Here is a 21,504-nt window from a genome sequence, read left to right on the forward strand (position 1 = left end):
TTAGCTTTTTGGCTTTGAGGTCGTGTTTCTGTCAGTAGTTTTGGCAGACTCTGGCAGTTGCTTGAAGGTGGCTCTGGAGCTTTGGCTAGCCTGATCATGTTTTACACGTAGGGGGATAGCAAGCCAGCCTTACTGCATTGTTACATTTGTTTGTATGAATGCCTCAACTGCGCTTATACTGTCTGTTTGTCATAGCGCGTTATTAATCTTAGACTCGCTAGTGAAGCCGTCACGAGCGTTACAACTGCACTAGTCGGTTCACCGCCGCCGCACAAATAAATTCTCCCGTTTTTCTTCTTTACTGCGTGCTTGAAGTGAACAGTCTTATACAAAAATATCGGAATATACTTTCAAGCTCCGCTTTGCACATGCATCTTCATCCACTGGAGCATTTGTTCACAAATTCAGCCGTGAAAAAAGAGGAGGGTTCAACTCAGTCTGAGATGCACTGAACTCTGTGACCTGTACTAGAAGTTGTCAACGTGCTACTTATGTACTGTATATACATTTGCATTTCTTGACTTGATTTTGTACATACATGTATTTTTTGTCTAAGAAAATCCTGCGTAACCGGTGAAAAGATATCTTTTGGGGGGGGGGGGGGGGTGCTATTGCGATGAATTAGATGAGAAATAAATAAATGCTGGCTTTCATTAATGTGATTTCTAACCTTGCTCAATAACTCCTTGATGTTACACCCCGCTCAGTCCAATATTTGTATGTTTTTAAATGCTTCTAGCACTTTTTCACAAAATAATAATACATCTAAAATGGGTACAGTGTTTAGATTTATATTTTATTTTGTGTTGGTGTTTGGTATTTGTTGTTAAGATACGTTTACACATTGTTTCCTTTCTTTAACGGTACAACACTGTGGAACAGTTTGACGTGTGCGAATAGAGTGAAAAACAGTTCACAAAATCTAACGTGTGCTTTAAAATGTGTTTATCAGACAAAGGGAACAAGCCTGTGAATCTCAAGATGGAGGTTTTGTTGTCCCTTAGTCGTCACTGTGTGTTTCTTCTACTGTATCTATTAAGGTGTGCCTTAAATAATAACTAAACTTTGTTTCTGAAGCAATCTGACTCTGCCTTTTACTATGTTATTTCTGCATCGAATGTTTTCAATAGAGCTGTGCAATACTGGGAGAAAAAAAACATGTGATCTGCAACATGGGGGTTGACTTGGACGGGTAAGCTGGGGAAAAACTAAATCCAAAACACAAAGTCCTGGAAAGCTCCAATAAGCCAATGTATCAAACAAACAAAAGACCCATGACAGTTAAACCAAACAACATGACAGCAATAGAAACAATAACCCGTGCCAGTAACACAACAATCCGACAAAAACTAACAGAACCCAAGGAACCAAATACAAACAAATTGACGAGATAACAATGAACACCTACCTTGACAAGACACAAAGGGTTGAGGGAGCTGATTGGCTGACACAAGGGACCGGATGACCAGAACAGGTGGAAATAATCCAAACGAGGAAGAGAGGCACATGAGGAAACAAGACTATAAAACAAAACCAAACGTAATATAGGAAAGAATCATGACATATTTAATGTCATTACAAATTGTAAAAAGCAAAATATATATGTACTGTATATCGAATGGTTATAGACCTACCATTTTTTTAAAATATATACATTGGAAGAAACAAAGCTTCGTAAATTCCTATGGCTTCTAGCTCCCTCTAGTGCCGATATGTGTAATTGCTTTGTTGGCATTCAAATGTTACGTTTTAGTCATCCGTTTTTTTGTTGTTTTTTTTTTTTGCTTCTTTTTTTAAGTGCGCTAAAAGTGTGGAGGTCACAGATGCTTGAGTAGATGATTCACTCTTCCACTAACAATCGAACGTCAGTCAGTGGTTCTCTTTATTGTTGCTCGAAAAGCTTTGAGTGTTTTGCTTCGTCATCCATGGCCATTAAATGCCTCACTGATGCTTCACTGTTTTTTAAAACACGGTTATAAGCAGAGAGGCCACCCAAAGATGGAGTTTAATATGCTTTGTTGGACCTTGACAGATGCTATCTAGTCTTGTTAGTGGAAAAGTGAAAAGACAAAGAAAAAAAAACACTTGAGTCATTTGCAACTCTTATTTTTATTCCAGAATCAAGTCAGACCACCACAACACGTCTTGTTTTTTTCAACTCTGCCATTTTCGGGGTTGATACAACAGTAGAAAAGAAAAAGATAAAAACAAACTACTATAAATACAAAAAAAAACCTGCTTGATTTCTATCAAGATGTTTTAGGGCCACACTGAAAAGAAAATGTTTGTTACGGAGAAAAAAAAAATGCAAACCTATCCAAAGACCTGTTTTTACTCGAGTGTGTTGGATTAATTTCTGAAACACACTAGAGTGGAACACAATTTTTGGGATGTGACTTTAAATGCACCGCAAACACACAATGTGGTGTGTAATTTTCCTCTCATGAAAATTAGTTCTCATAAAATTAAAAACGTTTAAAAATTTTGTTTTTCCATTTCTACTTTTTTCTTCCTTTGCAGTGTGGCCCTAATGTACTCCGTTGTAGATTCCTGCCTCCGAGTCAAACAAAAACAGCATCTTCTTCCTCTTCTTTCCTTCCTCCTTCTGCAGCGGGATACGTTTGACTTTCAATCTTCTGTGGAATATTAGGAGGCTAATGTTTACGTGGTTGCATGAGAATGATCCATTGGGAAGTTGATGTTGGTAAGGAAAGTTGAGCCAGAGAGTTGACAGGGTTTCTTCTTTTGTACTATATGGGGTCACATATACACATCTTAGAATTGTTTTCTTAAGTCATTTTCAAGGTGAACTCCGGTAAAACATTAACAAGTGTGAAGAAATTAATCTTTTTTTTTTTAAAACAATACCATGGTGTTCCTTTTGCTACGTTTGACAAATTCCCATAGTTTTATTACATCACATGGATGGGGGGTCACCATGGAGATGAATTGAAAAGAATCATGGATCACGTCACCAGAATTTATGTGGCCCATGCAGTTCCATGTCCTTCACTTTGAAATCTCCTCTCGGATCAACAAGTACCTTTATTAATCATTCCCCCCCCTCAAAAAACAAGCTACACAACATCATTCACAAAGCTACATGACGTCGAGTGTATTTACAATGGATACATGGAAAGCCAATTAGGATGAACGTATATGTCATTTTAGACCAGGTAGTTTACTCTTATTTTTAACAGATGAATTAGTTCACCAACTACCAAGAGCACCAGTACAGAATCTCTAGCATATTTAACTGTTGAGAAGAAAGGCTGAGACTGGTTGTGCTTTGGTTGTTTTATCATTTCAAAATAAAATCAAATGAAAAACGACTCATTGAAATTCTTTGCCGTTGCCCAAATCCCCAATTTTGTTTCCATTTGAGCAACCAAACTCTAGCATAGCGGCAGGTAAGGCATGTACAGTATAGTCAGCGTTTTTTTTTTTTTTAATGACTCATGGTCGTTCGAGTCAGCTCTACCCACGCTCACACACATGAACACACACTCTGGCTCTGGAGGCACACATGAAGTCCTCCTTGGACGGGCGAGGGAGGGAGGTGAGGGGTTTTAACTGAGGGAGGTGATGTTGGAACGGCCACCAGGGGGCACCATTGCACGACGACCGGCAGGCCTGATGGGGGCGTCATCAGGAGTAGGGGGGCCTGGATGCACAGAGAGGAAGTCCGAGTGAGGAGGTTTCTCTTCAAAGAAGTCCCTGAACACTGTACTGTACAGATGTCTCAAAACATTTTGATGTCGATTGACATTATCGTAGAGACATTAACGTAGCAATTTGTGTCATATTGTATTTTTGTAGTGGTGTGTGCAACTATGTAAACGAAGAACACACCCAGTCTTGTGAATTAGGCCTGCGCGCTACCCGCCATGAAATTCCTTCCCTAAGGAGATCATCTTTTTATTTATTTTACCTGTGATGCTCAATTATGCTTGTTAAGACAGGTAGCACCACCAGAGACTGAGCCCCATTCTGCATGATTCTACTCTACGTTGAGTATATAAAAGATTAGGTACACATGCACAATGTTATGCACAATTTAGCTCAAAGAGCTGTAGGGGAAAAAAAATGTCATTACAAGGGGAAAAAAATACTCCAGCGCACTCACGTGGAACACATGTTGGCGAAGAATAATTTAGACTCGGTTTCGGCTTTCATGAGGACGGAAGCTCGAAGCTGATTAGTGTGGAGTAAAAATATTTAGATTGGTAAATACATTCAACGTACTCCAGATCATGTATTTAAATATGTACTCACGAGTACATTTTAAACATAGTTTGAACATGCTTGTAGGCTAAATGCTACAACCGTACGTAGCATTTTCCCATAATGCTACGAGGTATTCATTTGCGCGCATCAACAAAGCTGTTTGTTCAGGATTTGCCCTACATTATACCAGGACGTTCACAAATTAAATATGTAAACATTGTTCATTTGTAATGTTGTTTTTTTTTGTGTGCAGTGCATGATTTACGTTGAGCATTTTTTTTCCCCATAATGTCACAGGCTATTGAATTCCGCATGTGCATGCCTCTTTGTTGTCAGAGGCATGATGGGGAAAAAAAACATGTCTCAATTAAACCAATACCGATGCATCTGAAAATTAAATAAGCAAACATTGTTGATTCAGAATTTTATGGTTTGATTATGGCTGCAGCGTTGAGTTATGTAATTTTTTCTACAAGGCACGCGCTCGTCGACGCCCCACGGCATTATGGGGAAAATGCTACATTTGGAGTATTTAGCCTACAAGTACGTTTGAACGTATTTGTCCAGTCAAAATATTTTTATTCCGCACTGGCAGCTCCACGCTTCCGTAAATAAGGGGTGGATATGAAGAAGGAAGTGAGGGCGTTATGCTCACCGCATGGCGCAGGGTTACCTGCTAGACTAAATCCAGACTGGTGCAGGTTCCTGACGGGCTGCTTGGTGGGCGACGTGCGCGCCGAGGCGGACGGGGTGCCGCCACGCGACATGGAGAATTCCGACACGGGGCCGTCGTACATTCCCCGGGGCACTGCCCTCAGGACGGCCAGCTGCGCACGACCAGATACAAAGTTGAGATAGGATCAATAATGAAAGATAACAAGAGGCAGAACAGCTTTGCACGGTATATTCAGCTAGTTGGACACTTTTCGTGCAAATAAAATTGAGTTGACGGGAATGGAATTGGAAATGATTGTCCAAACTTCAGCACATTTTTTGTACCTGCTTCCTGGCTTTGACACGCTTGTAGGCGTAGTCGGGAAACGGCGTGCAGGGGATGAAACGGCCGATGCCCGAGGTCACGTGGAGGTTTCCGTCCTCCAGGATGATCTTCCCCTGACAGATGACCACCTGAGGGGCGCCACGCAGCTCCATGCCCTCGAAGATGTTGTACTCGGCGGCCTGGAATGAAGTGGAAGCGCAAGAGAAGACGGATAAAATAACAACACGGATTCAATTGAATTGGGATTTTCCCACTTTCAATACTGGACTCGTTTTCATGTTTCGAGTCGGCGATGTAGTCAACTCCCTCATTCCACTGGTCCTCCAAATTGACGCCAGAACAGAGCAGAACTCCCAGTGGCTGAATGCCAAAGGTGATGTCATGACAAATGTGTGTGCGCGCGTGTGTGTGTGTGAGTGCGCAGACGCATATGCGATATTAACATGATGATTAACATAGCCGCTCCTGCTTGGCAAGATGTCAAAATATCCATTAGGTTCGATTTATCGTGGCTGGGAGCTGAATTCCCTTTTTGTGTTTGTGAGCACGGTCAGGCTGTGGGAAATGAACATGTGACATCATTACATAAGAACCCAAAGAGGATGTCATCCACATTAGGAGATTTGCAGATTATTTGCGATGCCAAAGAGCGAGCTGTTCGCCGTCTGCTGACTGAAACGCAAGTCTTTTGTTTGACCGCTTTGGTATGGTCTAGGAGGGAGAAAATCTGACAATCAGCTCTCATGACGCATTTCAACGGAAACAACAACCGCAATATTTTGTTAAGTGACAGCGACAATCAAGACCCTGTTGAGGTTTATGGGGTTTTTTTTTTAATGCATTGGATATAATTTACCGGAATTTCCCATGTGAACAATCTACTGGCACATCTACCGGATTCTCCATCCATGTTTTCTCAAGTTCTATCTGGAAGTCCAAAGGCCTGGTTATCCTCAGCCACTTTTGTTGATCGTGTGCAAACACTTACAGAGCTTAATGTTGAAAACAATACAAGCAGTGTCGTGTAATTGATGCTTGGAAACGCCACTTCATGGTTGTTATCGTTATCTAAAATGTTTTTCTTTGGATTCCGTGAATGTGGATGTACTTTGTGAGTCAGATGAAGATCCTATGAGACCTCATTTCCGTTCCGAGGAACACAGCGCTCCCTGGACACTGGTCAAAAATGTGTTTTCTCGCCTTTGCTACTCACAAGAACACGTGTTGTCTCTTCCATGTACTTCCATGTTGAATCGCTTACTCTTTCGTACGTATACGTCATTTAGTTATATGCGGTGGAGAGGTTCAAAATGATTGGCGGTTCCCTACGCACCGAGTTATGTTTCTTGGCCGTGATGGTTCGGATGGCGTCGGTGTCCCAGATGACCAGGTCGGCATCGGAGCCAACGGCAATCCGACCTTTGCGTGGGTACAGGTTGAGGATCTTGGCCGCGTTGGTGCTGGTACCCGCCACAAACATGTTCTCGTCCATCTTGCCTGTCGTCTAAAATACATGTCGGATATTCAAAGGTAAAAGATGAATTGATGGATGTGCATTTCAGAAACATTTGTTGTATTTCTTTTTTATTTCCTCAAGTAAGGTGAACTAGGGATGTCTGAAATATATTTGATTGCTTTAGTACAAATGAAATTCTACTCTACCTTGTAGTCTGTGTTTTTGTTGACTTTGATTTGAATTCAATTTCATTTGTTGTGTTTTTTTGTGTCCCTTATTCATCTGTTGTCTACTCACTTTTTTTTTTTTTCACACCTGATCTCGTCAGCCCGGTACCTTGGGTAAAACAATCAGCACCCAGCTGCCATCCATGTCTTGTACCAGGTGTGCCTCGTTGTCTCGTCAATTGGGTGAGTATTTACTTTCCAACTTTCTTCAGTCTGCGTCAGTTTGTTGTTGTCATCTGTTATGTAGCATTTGTTTCCATGTTTTCCTGCATAGGCTAAAATGTTGGTGTTTCATCTGTGCTGCTTTATTTTATTATTTTTGGACTCAATTAATTGCTGATGGGGGGGTTTTTTCTGCCTTTTTTTGTGTGTGTGTTAAAACTTTTAATTCCTTCACATGTCGTGGCCCAAGAACACAAACATTTGCCCATCCTTAAATGACAGCGTCCATAATAATCCCCGAAAATGGCGGAAGATACAAAAGTAAACACGTGAGGGGTGTCTGACCACAGCTTTGTCCCAAATGAGGCTCATCCTCTCCTCCACCCCGTTGACCCCCTCCGGGATCTGAGTGAAGTCGTCCTTTCCGATGGCCTTCTGAGCCACGCTGAACGTACAGTGAGCGCTGCCGCTCACACTCAGGTCTCCGCTGGAGGACACACAAACACACACTGTGACACAACCGCACTGTCTGCAAGTGACATTCCCACCCGCAAAAAAAAAGCAGAGAGCAAAGGCTGTTTTTTTTCAGCTGAAACCATTTCCTGTTTCCACATGACAGGCTAAGTCACTTGCGAGGTGGTCTGTTGTATAACTATCGAAAACAACTCAATCCTAGCATGATGTCAGAAAGCTACTCGCGCAAGCCATTGAAGCCCGCATGCGAGCACGTATGAGTTATGGCTATTTTGCACTCAATCAAAATTTCAATGAGGTTTTATTTAAGCATGAAAGCACAACGAGGCCGAGAGGCATTGTTTTCATCCGTGTTTGTTGCACAACCCATTTCCACTCATGCAAATGGCATTCGGTTCCTAATGTTCATTCATTCATTCTTCGAAACTTAGAACGTATCGTGATGGCCAACAATCAAAACTCACAAATAAAAATCTGATTGTTTACACTTGTGATGGAGGAATTTATTTGAAAATGAAAGCGCTACCCCTCATGAAAATGCAAATGGTATAGTCCTGTTTGCTTCATCCTGGTTTTATCCCAGTGTCCTTTGCCAAGAAACACATAGTAACAACTTTTTTTCACTTTTACAAGAGGAGTTTGTTCGTTTGTTTTGCAGTTTGAGCGATGGTCATCAACTTGAAAGTCCCTCACGCGACAGGAACCAGAAAGTAGCCTCGTCACAAAAAAAAAAACGAGAACTAGCATTTTTTTCAAACATCTGTTTATATTTGCTCTCCCCAAAATGAAATTTGGTAGAGCGCCATCTATCTGTTACTGGCATCATACGTCATAAACCAGAAAGTCGACGGCTAACAGACAACTGTCACAAATCTCTATTTTTCCAGGAATTTGTCGTTATTTCAATCCCGATAGAAGCGTTCCACCCCGCCCCAAATTGCAAATGGCGCAATCCCATTCCGCTAAATATGTCATTTTTCCGAACCTAAATGTAGTCTGTTAACTCAGATGAATGAGCAAACAAATTTACAATTTCACTCACGATGGAAGCCTCAGAATAAAAAAAATAATAATGGTACAGTCCTATCATCGTATGTCATAATTTGTGTCCCATACATTATGATTTGTGATTGAGATCTGCTTGTTCCACAATAATGTCAGTCATTGTTCAACGTCGGCCGCCTCGTTGCTGTCGGAGAGCACACGCTTGATTGCCTGAACGGGCACGTGCCATCTTTTGAAAATTTGTCATTGCAGAAAAATATGCAGAAGTGTTTCGAAAGTCGTACCTGGACAGAAGCGTGTTTAGGTAGTCTGGAGTAGTGGGGTCAGGACTGAGAGGTGGCGATGTTACAAAAGAAGCCGCCTTGGCCCAGTTCTTGCTCCAGTAATGCGTACCGTCCGTGCCCAGGCTGGCCGTGATTGGCTCACCGAACACGACGTTTCCTAAGCGGGAAACTCTTACTTAGAAAACACAAACCAAATCGGCCAGAAGCGGCTTTACCTTTTTTGCGGGCCTGCGAGATGATGTCGGCGGCACTCTTGCTCATGACGCGGGTCACATAGAGGGGACAGTTGGTTTGGCTGGCGATGGTGATGGCTCGAAACACGGCCTCCGCCTCCAGCTAACGGAAGTCCCCCGCAAAAAAAAAAAAAAAAGAAAAACACACTTGAATATGGTTTTCGCGGTTTCTCTCATAAATGTTGGCACAGCATATATCGTTTGGGGCTGGTTTCAATAAATACTTTCCAACCAAAAGTGTGAGCGTTGAACGTTCATGCCAGAAACGCTAGCGCTTCAGTTATAATCGCATTTGCCCCGACAGACAATCTACCATTCACACTCACATTCACAACATTTGGAGATTTGAACCTCAAACATCAGAACCGAGATGCAGATGTCCACGATTAACCTTTTCAGGGACAGCGGTTGCTCCAGTGGTTAGCTTATCATGTTTTTCAGGTTACAAATACCAACACGTGGATTTGTAGTACTCTAGTTATCTTTTTTTTGATGTGTTCCAACCTCTTCCGGCCGACTCAGCACGTGCCCCTCGGGTCCAGTTATTCCCATCTGCAGCATACGGGCCTGCTCCTGTTGGACCAACACATATTTGCGGAGATGATGTGTGCATCAATCACCATTTTTTTTTCTGTTTAACATTCTTCACTGTCTTAAATTGAAGAGATGTTTGTAATTTTCAAATAAGAAAAAGCAGATTATTTATAATGTCGTGTCACTCGCACTGTTTTGTTTGTTTGTTTCTGAGGGACCGCAGGAGTGTGCTTGCGAGTGATTGACACCTCAAAAGTTACGTCTTGGGTCTCTATTTGGTTGTTTTTCCACAGCTGTGGTGGTTTATCAAATCAAAGCAGATTTTTTTTTGGGGGGGGGGTGGTGGGGGTTGAAAGAAAATAGCAGATGATCCGAGTTGGACACTCTTTTAAAGATAATTAAAGCCATGAGAACATGCTTAGAACAACACACGTTTATAGTTATTTCCTTATACCTCTGCAATGATCTCTCCATTTTCCGCATGGACCTGAGCGATGCCCCCCCTTTCCGCCAAGAAGGTAAACACCTCATAGAGCTACAGCCACAGGAAAAGAAAGACACAAAACAACAAATCACAATCACAAAATGTTGCCTGATCGTAAATCACATTCTGCCCTTGATCCGAGGCCGCCACCGCAGCCGCCGCTGCCGGACACGCTGCAATCATTGCGCGTGATGTCCCAAAATATCTCGTGCGCTTTTGAGTAATTGTGACTGACAGTTCTCAAGCCAGATGCATGACACTCCTCAAAACTCACTTGTATTCTTTGGCGTTCGACTCAGCATGACTTAGATTTGTTCTTGATTTTACTGCTTGGTGCTTTCTACCGCCTTTATTACGGATTCGTCTTACTGTTTATTGTGTATGTTAAATCGCTCCATGTACAGCACTTTGTATGCAGCGATGGCTGTTTGAAAGTGCTCTATAAATACTGTTGACTTGACTTGACACTTGTTGGAAACGGAAAACCGACAGTTCGCCTTGACACAGACACACACACACACACACACTCCTGATCTTATAATGTGCGCTACGTACCTCGCTGTTGCTCATCTGGTAGTAGTCCTTGTAAGCCATGTACACCTGGAAGGAGTTTACTCCTGTAGAAATGAAAAGTAGAGACAGAAACAAAGAAGGATGTAGCATCTTGTGTTAGCTGTAAGTCGGATCAAATGATATATAGCGGACGGAACGGTGCGGCATTGATTCAGTTTTGAATTTGATCTAAATTTTGAGGGCAAAAAAATATGTGCTTTGCAGTTTTGGGGGAACTTTTTGAATGCTAATCACTTTCTTAGGGTAGCCGTCAATGAAGTCTCCCATGATACCTTTGTCCTTCATCAAGTTGTCCACCTCCTGCTTGACGCTGTCGTTCCAGTGGGTGATGTCCACATGGAGAGAGTAGTCGCAGCATGCCTTCTCGTCAGCCCACTGCCTCCACTGGTCGTAGGCCTCCAGCAGGCTGCTGCCCGCTTCTGGGATCACATGGTCCACTGTATGGGGGGGCACAGTGGAGGCACGGCATACACCACGGGGGTTAAACCAAGATTTGTGTGCTGGTGGTAAACATTTTGCCGGATCCGCTTTCAGTGTGCATTTTGGCCATGGCGATCAATCATTGGCTCGTGTCACATTTTTGTTTTGTCACAGCGTGAGCGTGTCGTCGTAACACAGTGCCATTGGTGGCTATATATATATATTCACAATGACATCTTCTGTCATGGGGGGAAAAAAACTGTTCGCATTACCCACCCAGAGAGTTGGGCTGTCTGAAATATAATCTGCCACAAATGAATGGGCTGCGTTGAACAGCGGTTAACAGGGGGGCATGTCTGTGAGTCTCGTGTCTCTGCCAACTTTCATCCAAGTTCATGGAATGAATACGACGCGACTATCTCATCACAGCTGTTGCTTGCGACGGAACACACAGTAGACGTGTTTTTGCAAAGCAGACACACACAGTTTGTTATCCGACTCACTCACCCCCCACTGCCCCCCCCTCCCCTAATAAACCCTTTGTATAGACTTGGCTTGGATAGTTACCCATAGGAGACTCTCTTTGCCTATCTGTACTTATTAACTCTTGAGTATAACCGAGTACAACCGTTTTTACCGATCATGGTCGTGCCCCCGGCGAGAGCTGCCTTGGACCCCTGAGCAAAGTCGTCCACGGTGGTGGTCCCACGGTATGGCATCTGGAGGTGGGTGTGAATGTCGATGCCACCGGGGATCACCATTTTGCCGTTGGCTTCGATGGTCTTCACCCCGCCGGGCACGATCAGGTTGTCGCCGATCTGCCTGTAGACGATGAGCGGGTGTTAACCCTTGTTTAGGGTGACGAGTGGGAAGTGTTAACACGTGAGCGAGTGTTGACCAGAATCGGTTACCGTTAGCTGGTGTAAAAGCTACGATATGGAGATGTTAACAAGTTAGCGTCATTAAGCGCTAACCAGTTCGGGTTCGGAGGACTTTAGCATTGTGTGTGGGGTGTCTGTGAGAGTTTGCCAGCAGCTCAATAGCCAAGCACTCATTTGGTTGTTTATTATGCAACAGAGGGCTTCCTGTGAGAGCCTCCCCCAGTGGGGGAATAAGAACAAGGGGTGAAACAAAAGGCCGAAATTACGACCGAATGGGATAAAGGTTGACGTTATCGAGAGAACGACTATAGTTGAAATATTTCCATTGCGAGACTAATAAAGGTTTTCTTATCTTATCTTATCTTATCTTAAGATGGCCAAGTTACACATCAAAAGTCTTGAACTGTGAGAATACTGTACGAGTGAATCAACTTTTTCCTTGACTCAAGCCTGAAATATTCTCTTGCGTTCCCCCCCCCCCCACTTTCCAAAGATCTAACACATGGGGCTCTTCACTCACCCCCCCCCTCCCCCACCTCTTGAATTGAATTCGCCCTGGAATATCTTAGTAAAGGATTTGCACACGTTTAAGAGCTGCAGAGAGATGAAAGTCAAAGGGAGGGATAAAGAGAGCCGGTCTCACTTGATGAGGCCATCCTCCATGTAGATGTCTGCATGGAAGGACTGGTCGTCATTGACAATCCGGCCGCCTTTGATCAGGAGTCGGTCGCTCTGCGGGGAGGGATAAAAAAATTGTTTTTAAAACAATGGGATAAGGAAATGTGAGCTTCATATATGCTGAAGAGATGCAGCTGAAAAAGGACTTCAGGTCAACTATAGTGAGATCAAAAAAGAATATGCCAGCATATAACTTTGCATCACGTCATGTAGCCCGAACTGAGCGTTGCCATGACGCCACACAGTCAGATAAATCAAAGTCTGCTTCTGCCGCCGTGTTGTGGACAGACTCCGGCGTGCAGTTGCCGTGGCAACGGGTTCACCGCAGGGAGGGAGGGCGGTTAGCGAGGGGGACAGGCGCTTCCTTTTGTTGGAGAGAACCGACGGCGGTTGTTACCGAGGGAATGAAATTCGAGCGTCATAATAAACAAGTCAACCACAGCTTAGAAAATGTAATGCGCCGGTATTTATTTGAAGCAGCTTTTGCTCGGTGGTGTGATGAAAAATTTAAAACAATCGTAAATTATGTTTCCGGATATTCTGACAGAGCTGTAAATTTCACATGCGGTATTGCGACTTGGTTAATACTGGCTAATGACTGATTGCATCATTGAGCATGCTTGCGGATTGGGGGCTCTTTGATCAAATCAGAGGATGGTGGGATTAATTATAAACAAATATTGGTTGCATCATGGTTACATGACAGCCAGAACATTTGTCAGGGAAATATCGGAAAAATCGGTCAGGGAATATCCGAATGTCTTATGTTGTAATTTGGTCGGGCCCCGGTCGATTGAAAGTTAGTTGATTCAATTGTTGAAGCGCTGTCGTTGGTCCCTCCCAGGATAGAGTGGGAAAAAATGTCGACTCTTGTTTGTATTCCAAGAGCTACAATCAATCTGCTGAGTCTGTGTGTGCGAAAGTGATGGTGAGTGTGAAAGACAGCTCCGAGAGCCTTTGCAGGCGACCACACCCTGCAAGCATTACATTATTAGACTGGAGCACTCGGTCATAGCTGGAACGCAACACGCTTACACATCAGTGGTGCCCTAAAACTGTCGCTCATTTCGCACCACGCACAATCCCTCCGCGCTACAACCATCACTCAAGTCTACCACCCTGCACCACATACTGACAATGCATTTATTTTTCAAGATTTGATGTCCCGGAAAGCGAAATGTTTGTGGCCAGGATAACGCCGAGAAAAAGTTTGCAGTTTCTTTGAGTCCCTATTCACTGCAAATAGTGAACAAAACCCAATTGACGCTCACCTAAAAATGCTCAGAATTGCCCGTATCGATTGATTAAATCACAGAGCTGCCAAAAACGATGACCACCCAAAACAGTACTACGTGACATACAAAATGACATTTTTATTCATAATACAACTGAAACATACCAAGCATGTAATGTTTTTATGTACAACAGGAACAACACATCCCATTATTTATTTGTTTCTTACTTTTGATGGATTTGATTCGAAGTTCCCGTATTCTTCTTTGCAATTGATTGATAGACGCTCCACCACTGTAAAATGTGAAACTTTATTGTGATGAAGAGCACCGAGCACATATTCGCGTCCATCTTAACCCTGAAATCCATCCATCCATTTTCCGAACCGCTTGATCCTCACTAGGGTCGCGGGGGGGGGCGCTGGAGCCTATCCCAGCCGTCTTCGGGCAGTAGGCGGGAGACACCCTGAATCAGTTGCCAGCCAATCGCAGGGCACACAGAGACAAACAACTATCCACGCCCACACTCAAACCTAGGGACAATTTAGAGCGTTCAATCAGCCTGCCATGCATATTTTTGGAATGTGGGAGGAAACCGGAGCACCCGGAGAAAACCCACGCAGGCCCGGGGAGAACATGCAAACTCCACACAGGGAGGCCGGAGCTGGAATCGAACCCGGTACCTCTGCGCTGTGAAGCCGACGTGCTAACCACTGGACTACCGGGCCGCCTAACCCTGAAATATGACGACATATTTTTTTTGAACAATGCCAGGTAACTTGCCATGTTTGCAATTGATATTGAAAATTCTTGACCAAATATCATTCATGAATTTGAGTTCATCGAACGACATTTTAGTAGTTGAGGTCATAAACCCTCTGATCAGTTTAGCTTTTTTTTTCCCCGCATGACTCCATGACCCAAAAAAGTATTTGTCAATAAGTAATAAGATCCAGTCTCAGACTGAATAATCCTCTTTGGATTTTTCAATCGAGGTAAAGCTCTCTTGACTTTTAGACTTGTGCTGAGGCAAAATCTTTAAAAGCCATTTGGCAGCCGTATTCATGGAGCTCACATGACAGGATGCTAACTCCCGTTTAAAAGTCGCGGCCCAAAGTGAGTGAAAGACTAATTGCATACGTGAAGAAAAGAGGGAGTCGAATAGGAACAGCAAACATTCATCTGGCGTGATGTCTTTGATCCTGATCTGCTCCGACCTTCCGGGGTCACGTCCTACTTTGCCACTCCCAGTGACTGCATCCTCTTTTACGATTGAGAAAAAAAATCATAAATCCCAACCCAATGATCTAGACATTGTTGTTATAACTGTAATAAAATACATCACTCACATAGAATGTTAATATGAGCTTTTAGTGCTTCGTTCAAGGTTTGTCGCAAAAGCCACTTAACTAAAAAAAACATTTAGTTGACCTGCGTAAATGATGAATGATGGAAAGTCTATTCACATGTACTCATTTTTTGGAAAGATTTATAGGACATAAATGGTGAAATGTACTCCCATGTTAGGAATGACTGTCCCATGTCCCCTCTCTGTGTTGAGGATTTTTTTTTTTTCTTCGTTGTTACAGATTTCATCAGCAGGCAACAAAACCGAAGCATTTCGGGAGGATTAGCATGAACAATCACGCAAGGCCATCAGCTGCTTTTTAAGTTGTTTTACATGACAGTGACCAAATATAAACAGGAAGATCACGGTACAGAAAATGGATAAATGTTTGCAGATACCCGCAAGACTGTGACAAAAATACACCCAATTCTGCCCTTCTGGATAATAATTCCAGACAGATAAGTAGAAGTTAAGTACAAAGTGCAGCTGACAAAAAAAAAAAAAACAATTCTTTGGTTGTCAAAAAAAAAAAAAAGTTCCCAAAATAGCACACGTCTCTCTCCACAGGAAACTGCCATTTGGTTGCCAGCTACAAAAAAAGAAAAAACGGATGAGAGGATGCTGTTCTTGTGCTATTTTCCAATGTCCCGAGACTGGAGAGAATTCCAGGCCCCTGTTAGTGCTCATAATTGGAAATAAAACAGGTCAACTCCCTGGTTGGACAGGATGTTAATAGGAGCCTGCATTAGGGTGGGTGGCGTTGTATGGGCTGGGAGGGCAACTGGGATCCAATGGGAAGTCTGCATCCACGCTTCTGTTTTCCCCTAGTTGCTATGAGAACAAAATATTTACCATAATGGCTGCATTTTGTTCACAGCCGAGAATTCAGATACATTGGAATTAATTGTAAGTTAGTGAAGTCCGCTAATAGAAATGCAGCAAGACTGAAGGGGAGTGTGTTTTGGAAGCATCTTGAATGCACACCGGTTGCTATGGTGAGTCACATCTGGGCAGGCCACGCTCTGTTTTGTTTGCACACAATCCCACTTTGTGGCAGCGTGCGTGCTGATGGCATGAGCCGGAGATCGGGTTTAATTTCCTGGCTGGGATTTTTTTTAGGGTGCTTATTCCCAATCGGTCACGGCAGAGCGGGAAGGGTCGGGGTTAGCGCAAAAGGTCGGCGGGCTACCGGTTGATAGAGGAATGCTGAGGGAACTGTGAAGGGAGCACGGGAAAGAGGAAGAACCGCACCTAGAAATGTGACAGCCGCTTTGTGTGACAGGCTAATGTGAGGAAACAGCTGGAATAGAACAGTATAGAATAAGAGGGGGGGTTGGGTTCCATTCCAGTTTTACAGCAGCAAAACGGATGGTAGCAGAATACATGAAAAGGAATGACAAAAAAGCAATTTTATCGATTAGACAAGGCTATGGCGTAACTAAATGAAGCTCCTCCCCTCAATTCAACATTGTTGTTTTGATGCTGACGGTCCCAAAATAGTTTTTTTTTTTTTGTATGAGACATGGCTATGAGCCCGTTGTCAGTGGACATGGGTATTTTTGCATGATCAAGGTGAAACAATTTCACAAAAACAGGCCAGATAAGGACACATGGAGAAAAGAACTGTTTTCTTTTCTGATTCTTGATTCTTGCTGGATTTAATTTATGTTCCCCATTTGTTTAGAAATCATTCTGAGGCTCAAGCCACCAAACGCAAAAACAAAGCCTTAGCAACACTGCACATCGCCGCAGCAATGAAAACCGACCAGCATGACATTCTCACATACGCATACACAAAGGAGAGGTCTGAATCTGGAAGACAAGCCAGAGGCGCAGCTGTCTGAACTGGCCTTCATTCAACCTCGGCCGTGCATGCTGTGACACAATCGCTCGCCTTCTAGAAATTCACAATTCGAGACACTCCTTCCCCGATGCTGCTTTATCCCACATCATCCCAAAATGGGCGTGTCCCCCCACCCCCCAACCTCCAACCACCCACCACCACCCTCTCCTCACCATCCGCCTCCCACCTTCCCTGCCTTTCACTCTCTCCTCTGCACCACACAAGCTTTCACCATCAACGGCCATTCTGGAAATCTTAAAATCCCCATTGGAATTATGTTTGATCATTTGAAAAACCTCTTAAAACGGCAACTGATTAGGATTTGGAGTTAGAAGATATAATAGGATAACATGACGGGGGTGGGGGTATGGGGGGCGATCACACAAAAACGCACCCTCAATAAACCTGTAAAATGCCAAACAAACCAAAGATGTCTGCGGGTTACATGAAAACAAATTCATAACGAAATTATACTTCAGAGGGAAACCCATGAAGTAAATGTTTAGTGATTTCATGGGCGAGTCCCTCAACAAAGACACAGGAGACACGACACCTTTAAGAAAACGCCTCGTGCATGCCCAGGAAAATGTCGTCACTGCAGCATAAGGGTCTGAGTGAAATAATCGTGTGAATAATAATGACATTGTTTGAACAGTAGCGCTTCTGTAAGGTGTAGAGATTTACAGCTGCAGCAGCCAACGCTAATGCGGTGATTTATACCAGCCATCAAAGTTCCCACATTCCCTGGAGCGTCGTGAACTACTCACCGTGATCTTCGGGATGTTCTTTTTGCCTTGATAAGACATTCTTCTTTTTTCCTTTTCTTCTTTAGTTTTTTTTTTAAACCAATGAACACAACACGGGGTGTAAAAAGAAGATGATTATTCACTCTTGGACGGATGCTGTTTGTGGAATGTTCCGGGAATGACAGTGAAGCCCGATGCTCGCACTCACACACTCACACACACACTCGCGCACAGGCTCGCAAAGTGTTGCAGGAGCGTCAATGGTCCAAAGAGGGGACTGAAAACGCCGGCCCCGCCCTCAATTGGAAAGTTGCAGTGGCATAAAGTTACTGCTAGAGGACGCTAGATAGCCCTTCAAATCTCAACGCTTACATTCAGTCGCCACTCAAATTATTGCAAAATTATATTGAAACAAAAATGACATTGAATGGAGAAAAACAATATGTAGCAGTAACATATTTAAGACTATTCATCATATCTATCCAGTCATATTTCTATCTTTCATCTTCGTATCTACAGGAATTAACCATCACTCTTTCCATCTATTCACCTATCCACCTATCATAAATCTCACCATCTATCTGTCCATGTGTCATCCATCCATCAAAGACATCTATTAATTATTAAAAAGCTTTACTAATTTAAGGAGGTCTACGTTTGCAAAATGGAAGTCATTATTGTTCTTACGAACGTTAATGTACATTCACTATGCAAAAATCAATGTAAAGCGCTGATACACACAAATGTACATCCTTGTTGATTTAAAAGTTGAATGACTAATTATTGAGATGGTGAAGATTGTTTTTTCCATTTCTATGGACATTTCTGGCCCTGTAAACTGTTACTTTGGAATCTAAATAAAAATTAGACCTTTAGGGGAGTGTGGATTGTGCCCTGAGGGACCCCTATTTTTGAGAGTGTGCATGAATTCATACATTAAGCAATTACAAATGTATTTTAAGTTCAACACAAATGCTGCAAATTACTTTAGTCAAAAACTGTAGTACCTATATATTATCTATATATGTACATACATCTCATAATAGATGACAAAATGTGACAAAATGCAGCAGAATCATTGTGTTTTACTAATTAATTTTTTCAACTGTCTGTTTTCAAACAAAAGAGGGGTGGAATGATGGAGCAGCTGTCACAGAGCCTCTCCAGCACATGACACACCCACGCATTTTCTCTCAACACACACTCACGCTCACACAAATACACACTTCATTCATACACACTAACATTCAAACGCTCTTAACTTCAGAGTCAGTAACACATCGCTGACATTACAAGGTGGCACTTCAGCATCCTCAACATTTTTTTGCGCTTTTCAATTTTGCAGCTCTGCTTTGTCCTCACTATGATGTAACATACATTACAGCAGTCAGTAAATGTTAACAATGGCTGACGACTGGCATTTGTCACAGGAGGTGAAAGTGCTGTACTTAGCAACGTTATGTTTTGTGCATCACTGTTAAGTCCACTTTTATCCACCATGAAGCCAACTTATCCTGTCATTATCTGTCAACACGTGCAGACTGTACATATCTGCTGCTGAGTCACCACTTAGTTGCAGTATTGCTATTCAGCAAGCAGCCACACGAAGGCGAGTGTTCCCTTCCAGGTTCGGTTTTCACAAACTTTTTCACCTGCAATTTAGAAATTTTATTTTTTCCCAAAACTACAACACATTCAAATACAACATGTATTCGCCATACACTGAGTGTAAGCTAATGATAAACAATACAAAAGATGGACTTTATGAACAGGATCTACCACGAGCCTCAACATTAAGTACACCTACACAATGTAATGCTAACAATGTTGCACATGTCATCCATTGAAGAATGTCCAATTGGGAAAAGTGTTAATGTATAAGAATGATTTCTCCTGTGGTCAATCTTAACAAAATAAAGACTAAAAAGGCTATTAATAGAGTACTTAAGAAAGACTGCATAAATGTCCAATAGCGATCACCTTGACATATTACCGAATACTGCAAAGCATACAAAGTCAGTGGTGACAAGGTTCTGTCATGAATTCAAGCTGCTCACCTTCTCGTCCTGCCAGTTCAGAAGGGAACCAGACCCTTTGCTGGATCTCATCCCCTCAGAACTAGAGCCGACATCCGGACTTGTTGGATATGGGCTGCTGGATGCCCGGAGGCCCCTCTTCTGGCCCACGCTGAGGGCATCGAAGTCTATTGTCTTACTGTCAAAGGCATCACGCACGCTGCAGAACAAGCCACCGTACTTTTGTCGAACCCCCTGTTCTGTGGAAGCGGGACGAGCCTGATTCACAGTCAAGTCGTCTCTTGCCTTGCCCTTGTGCTCTGCCATGCTGCAAGCCTCCACTGGTGACACATGAGGAGGAGGAGGGTGAAACTGGGGGCAGAGAAAGTGTGTGCGTGTGTATCTGTGTGTGTGTGTGCAGTCAGGAGTAAAGAATATTACAATCCGTTTTCTGATTGTATGAATCACCAAACACTAGTAAAGCAACTGATGAAGTACCTCATTATTGACAGTGGCCTATTTAAATTTTAAGCGTATCTTTCAAAATAGTATCAGTGGCATTCCATCAGGGCCATCAAGGCCTTCTCTGCTGGCCTAAACATTCTCAAAAAAGTCAATTTAATAAATTTACTTTTCTGAGAATAACATAAATCTAATTTTCTTATTTTATTTTCATAAATATGAAAACAAAATAATTATCTGTATTCTTTACGTCATATTATTTCCACTTAGTCGAGTGGCTATTTTAAATACCGGTAACATTGAAAGCCACTCGATAAATAACTTATTTATTCTGGTAGAGTTTTTAACCAATCATATTTCAGATAGCTTGTGTTGCTAGGTAAACTAAACTTGCTCAGGGCCTTCAGATTAAACAGAGCAGGCCCCTGTGCGCTGTCAATGAACGGGCACAGTCAGCTTGCATTAGCCAATCAGATCACGAGTCTGCGTACCAGGGCCAGCTGGACGTGCGCGTTCGGTGATTGGATTAGCGCCTGCTAGAGAGAGCTGTTGCTGCAAAATGGCCGAAGGAGAAAACGTTGATCTGGTTGCAGGACTACTTTCCACACAATTTTCAAGACGGACCTTCCACTGGATTTACCAATTTAAGTTGTTTTACCAAGGCAGCAAGGAAACATCAGAGCACGGCTGGGCACTTACAAGCTACAGTGCGTTTAAAAACGTTTGGGGACACTCGCGTAGATCTGCAGCTCAGTGAACACAAACAGGCACTACATTGGTGAGTAAATGAATTTTATTTTACATTTCTTCTTGTTATTTTATTTCGTTAGTATTAATGGTAACAAAATAAAATGACAAGATACAAAAATGTATAAATAGTTTGTTTTGTTATTGCGTGGTTGGTGTCTTATATGAAACTGCGACATTGCGCACTTTATTGGACATACATGTTTATGATCACACAGCGTAATTTGGGTGGCATTTTATTTAGTATTTTTTAAATCTTTTTTATTTTGACAATATCTGTAAATTTTGTTTCCTGCTCTTAATTGTGAATGCATACTTGATGGTTTTAAATGCTCCTGAAATTAAATGCTGCCTGACGAGCCTATATTGTGTTAATGAATGTGACGTCACTGAAGGCCGAAGGTTGAAATGCACGGCCCGCCACTGATTTATATTTATCTATAGCTATATGTATAGATTATAGACACATGTGC

General features: G+C 42.7%; 1 protein-coding gene across 4 annotated transcripts; it reads right to left on the reverse strand.

Annotated features, from left to right (window-relative positions):
- Positions 1–2,090: 2,090 nt before the first annotated feature.
- On the reverse strand, positions 2,091–20,164 carry dpysl3 (dihydropyrimidinase like 3). Of its 4 annotated transcripts, none has more exons than XM_052046833.1 (14): positions 19,865–20,164; positions 12,604–12,692; positions 11,717–11,901; positions 10,932–11,096; positions 10,642–10,703; positions 10,057–10,137; positions 9,573–9,641; positions 9,051–9,171; positions 8,836–8,992; positions 7,418–7,559; positions 6,561–6,731; positions 5,227–5,406; positions 4,901–5,054; positions 2,091–3,664 (listed from the first exon to the last, which is right to left on the reverse strand). In XM_052046833.1, the coding sequence occupies exons 1-14, from the start codon at positions 20,147–20,149 to the stop codon at positions 3,570–3,572; spliced, it is 1,956 nt and encodes a 651-aa protein (XP_051902793.1). In that variant the 5' UTR covers positions 20,150–20,164; the 3' UTR covers positions 2,091–3,569. The 4 variants fall into 4 exon arrangements, with proteins under 4 accessions (XP_051902793.1, XP_051902792.1, XP_051902795.1 ...); XM_052046832.1 differs by having other exon boundaries at positions 4,883–5,054; XM_052046835.1 differs by lacking the exon at positions 19,865–20,164 and adding an exon at positions 17,829–18,072.
- Positions 20,165–21,504: the final 1,340 nt, after the last annotated feature.

Source organism: Hippocampus zosterae, chromosome 16 (assembly GCF_025434085.1).
Source record: "Hippocampus zosterae strain Florida chromosome 16, ASM2543408v3, whole genome shotgun sequence".
Lineage (NCBI taxonomy): Eukaryota > Metazoa > Chordata > Actinopteri > Syngnathiformes > Syngnathidae > Hippocampus > Hippocampus zosterae.

Bases quoted from the DNA above. Each gene is read 5' to 3' on its own strand.
- dpysl3 (XM_052046832.1), bottom strand. From the start codon at position 20,149: ATGGCAGAGCACAAGGGCAAGGCAAGAGACGACTTGACTGTGAATCAG. The intron at 9,642-10,056 runs GTATAAGGAAAT...TTGGTCCAACAG, and splicing joins ATGGAGAGATCATTGCAGAG to GAGCAGGCCCGTATGCTGCA. The intron at 7,560-8,835 runs GTACGACTTTCG...TGTGTCCTCCAG, and splicing joins CTAAACACGCTTCTGTCCAG to CGGAGACCTGAGTGTGAGCG.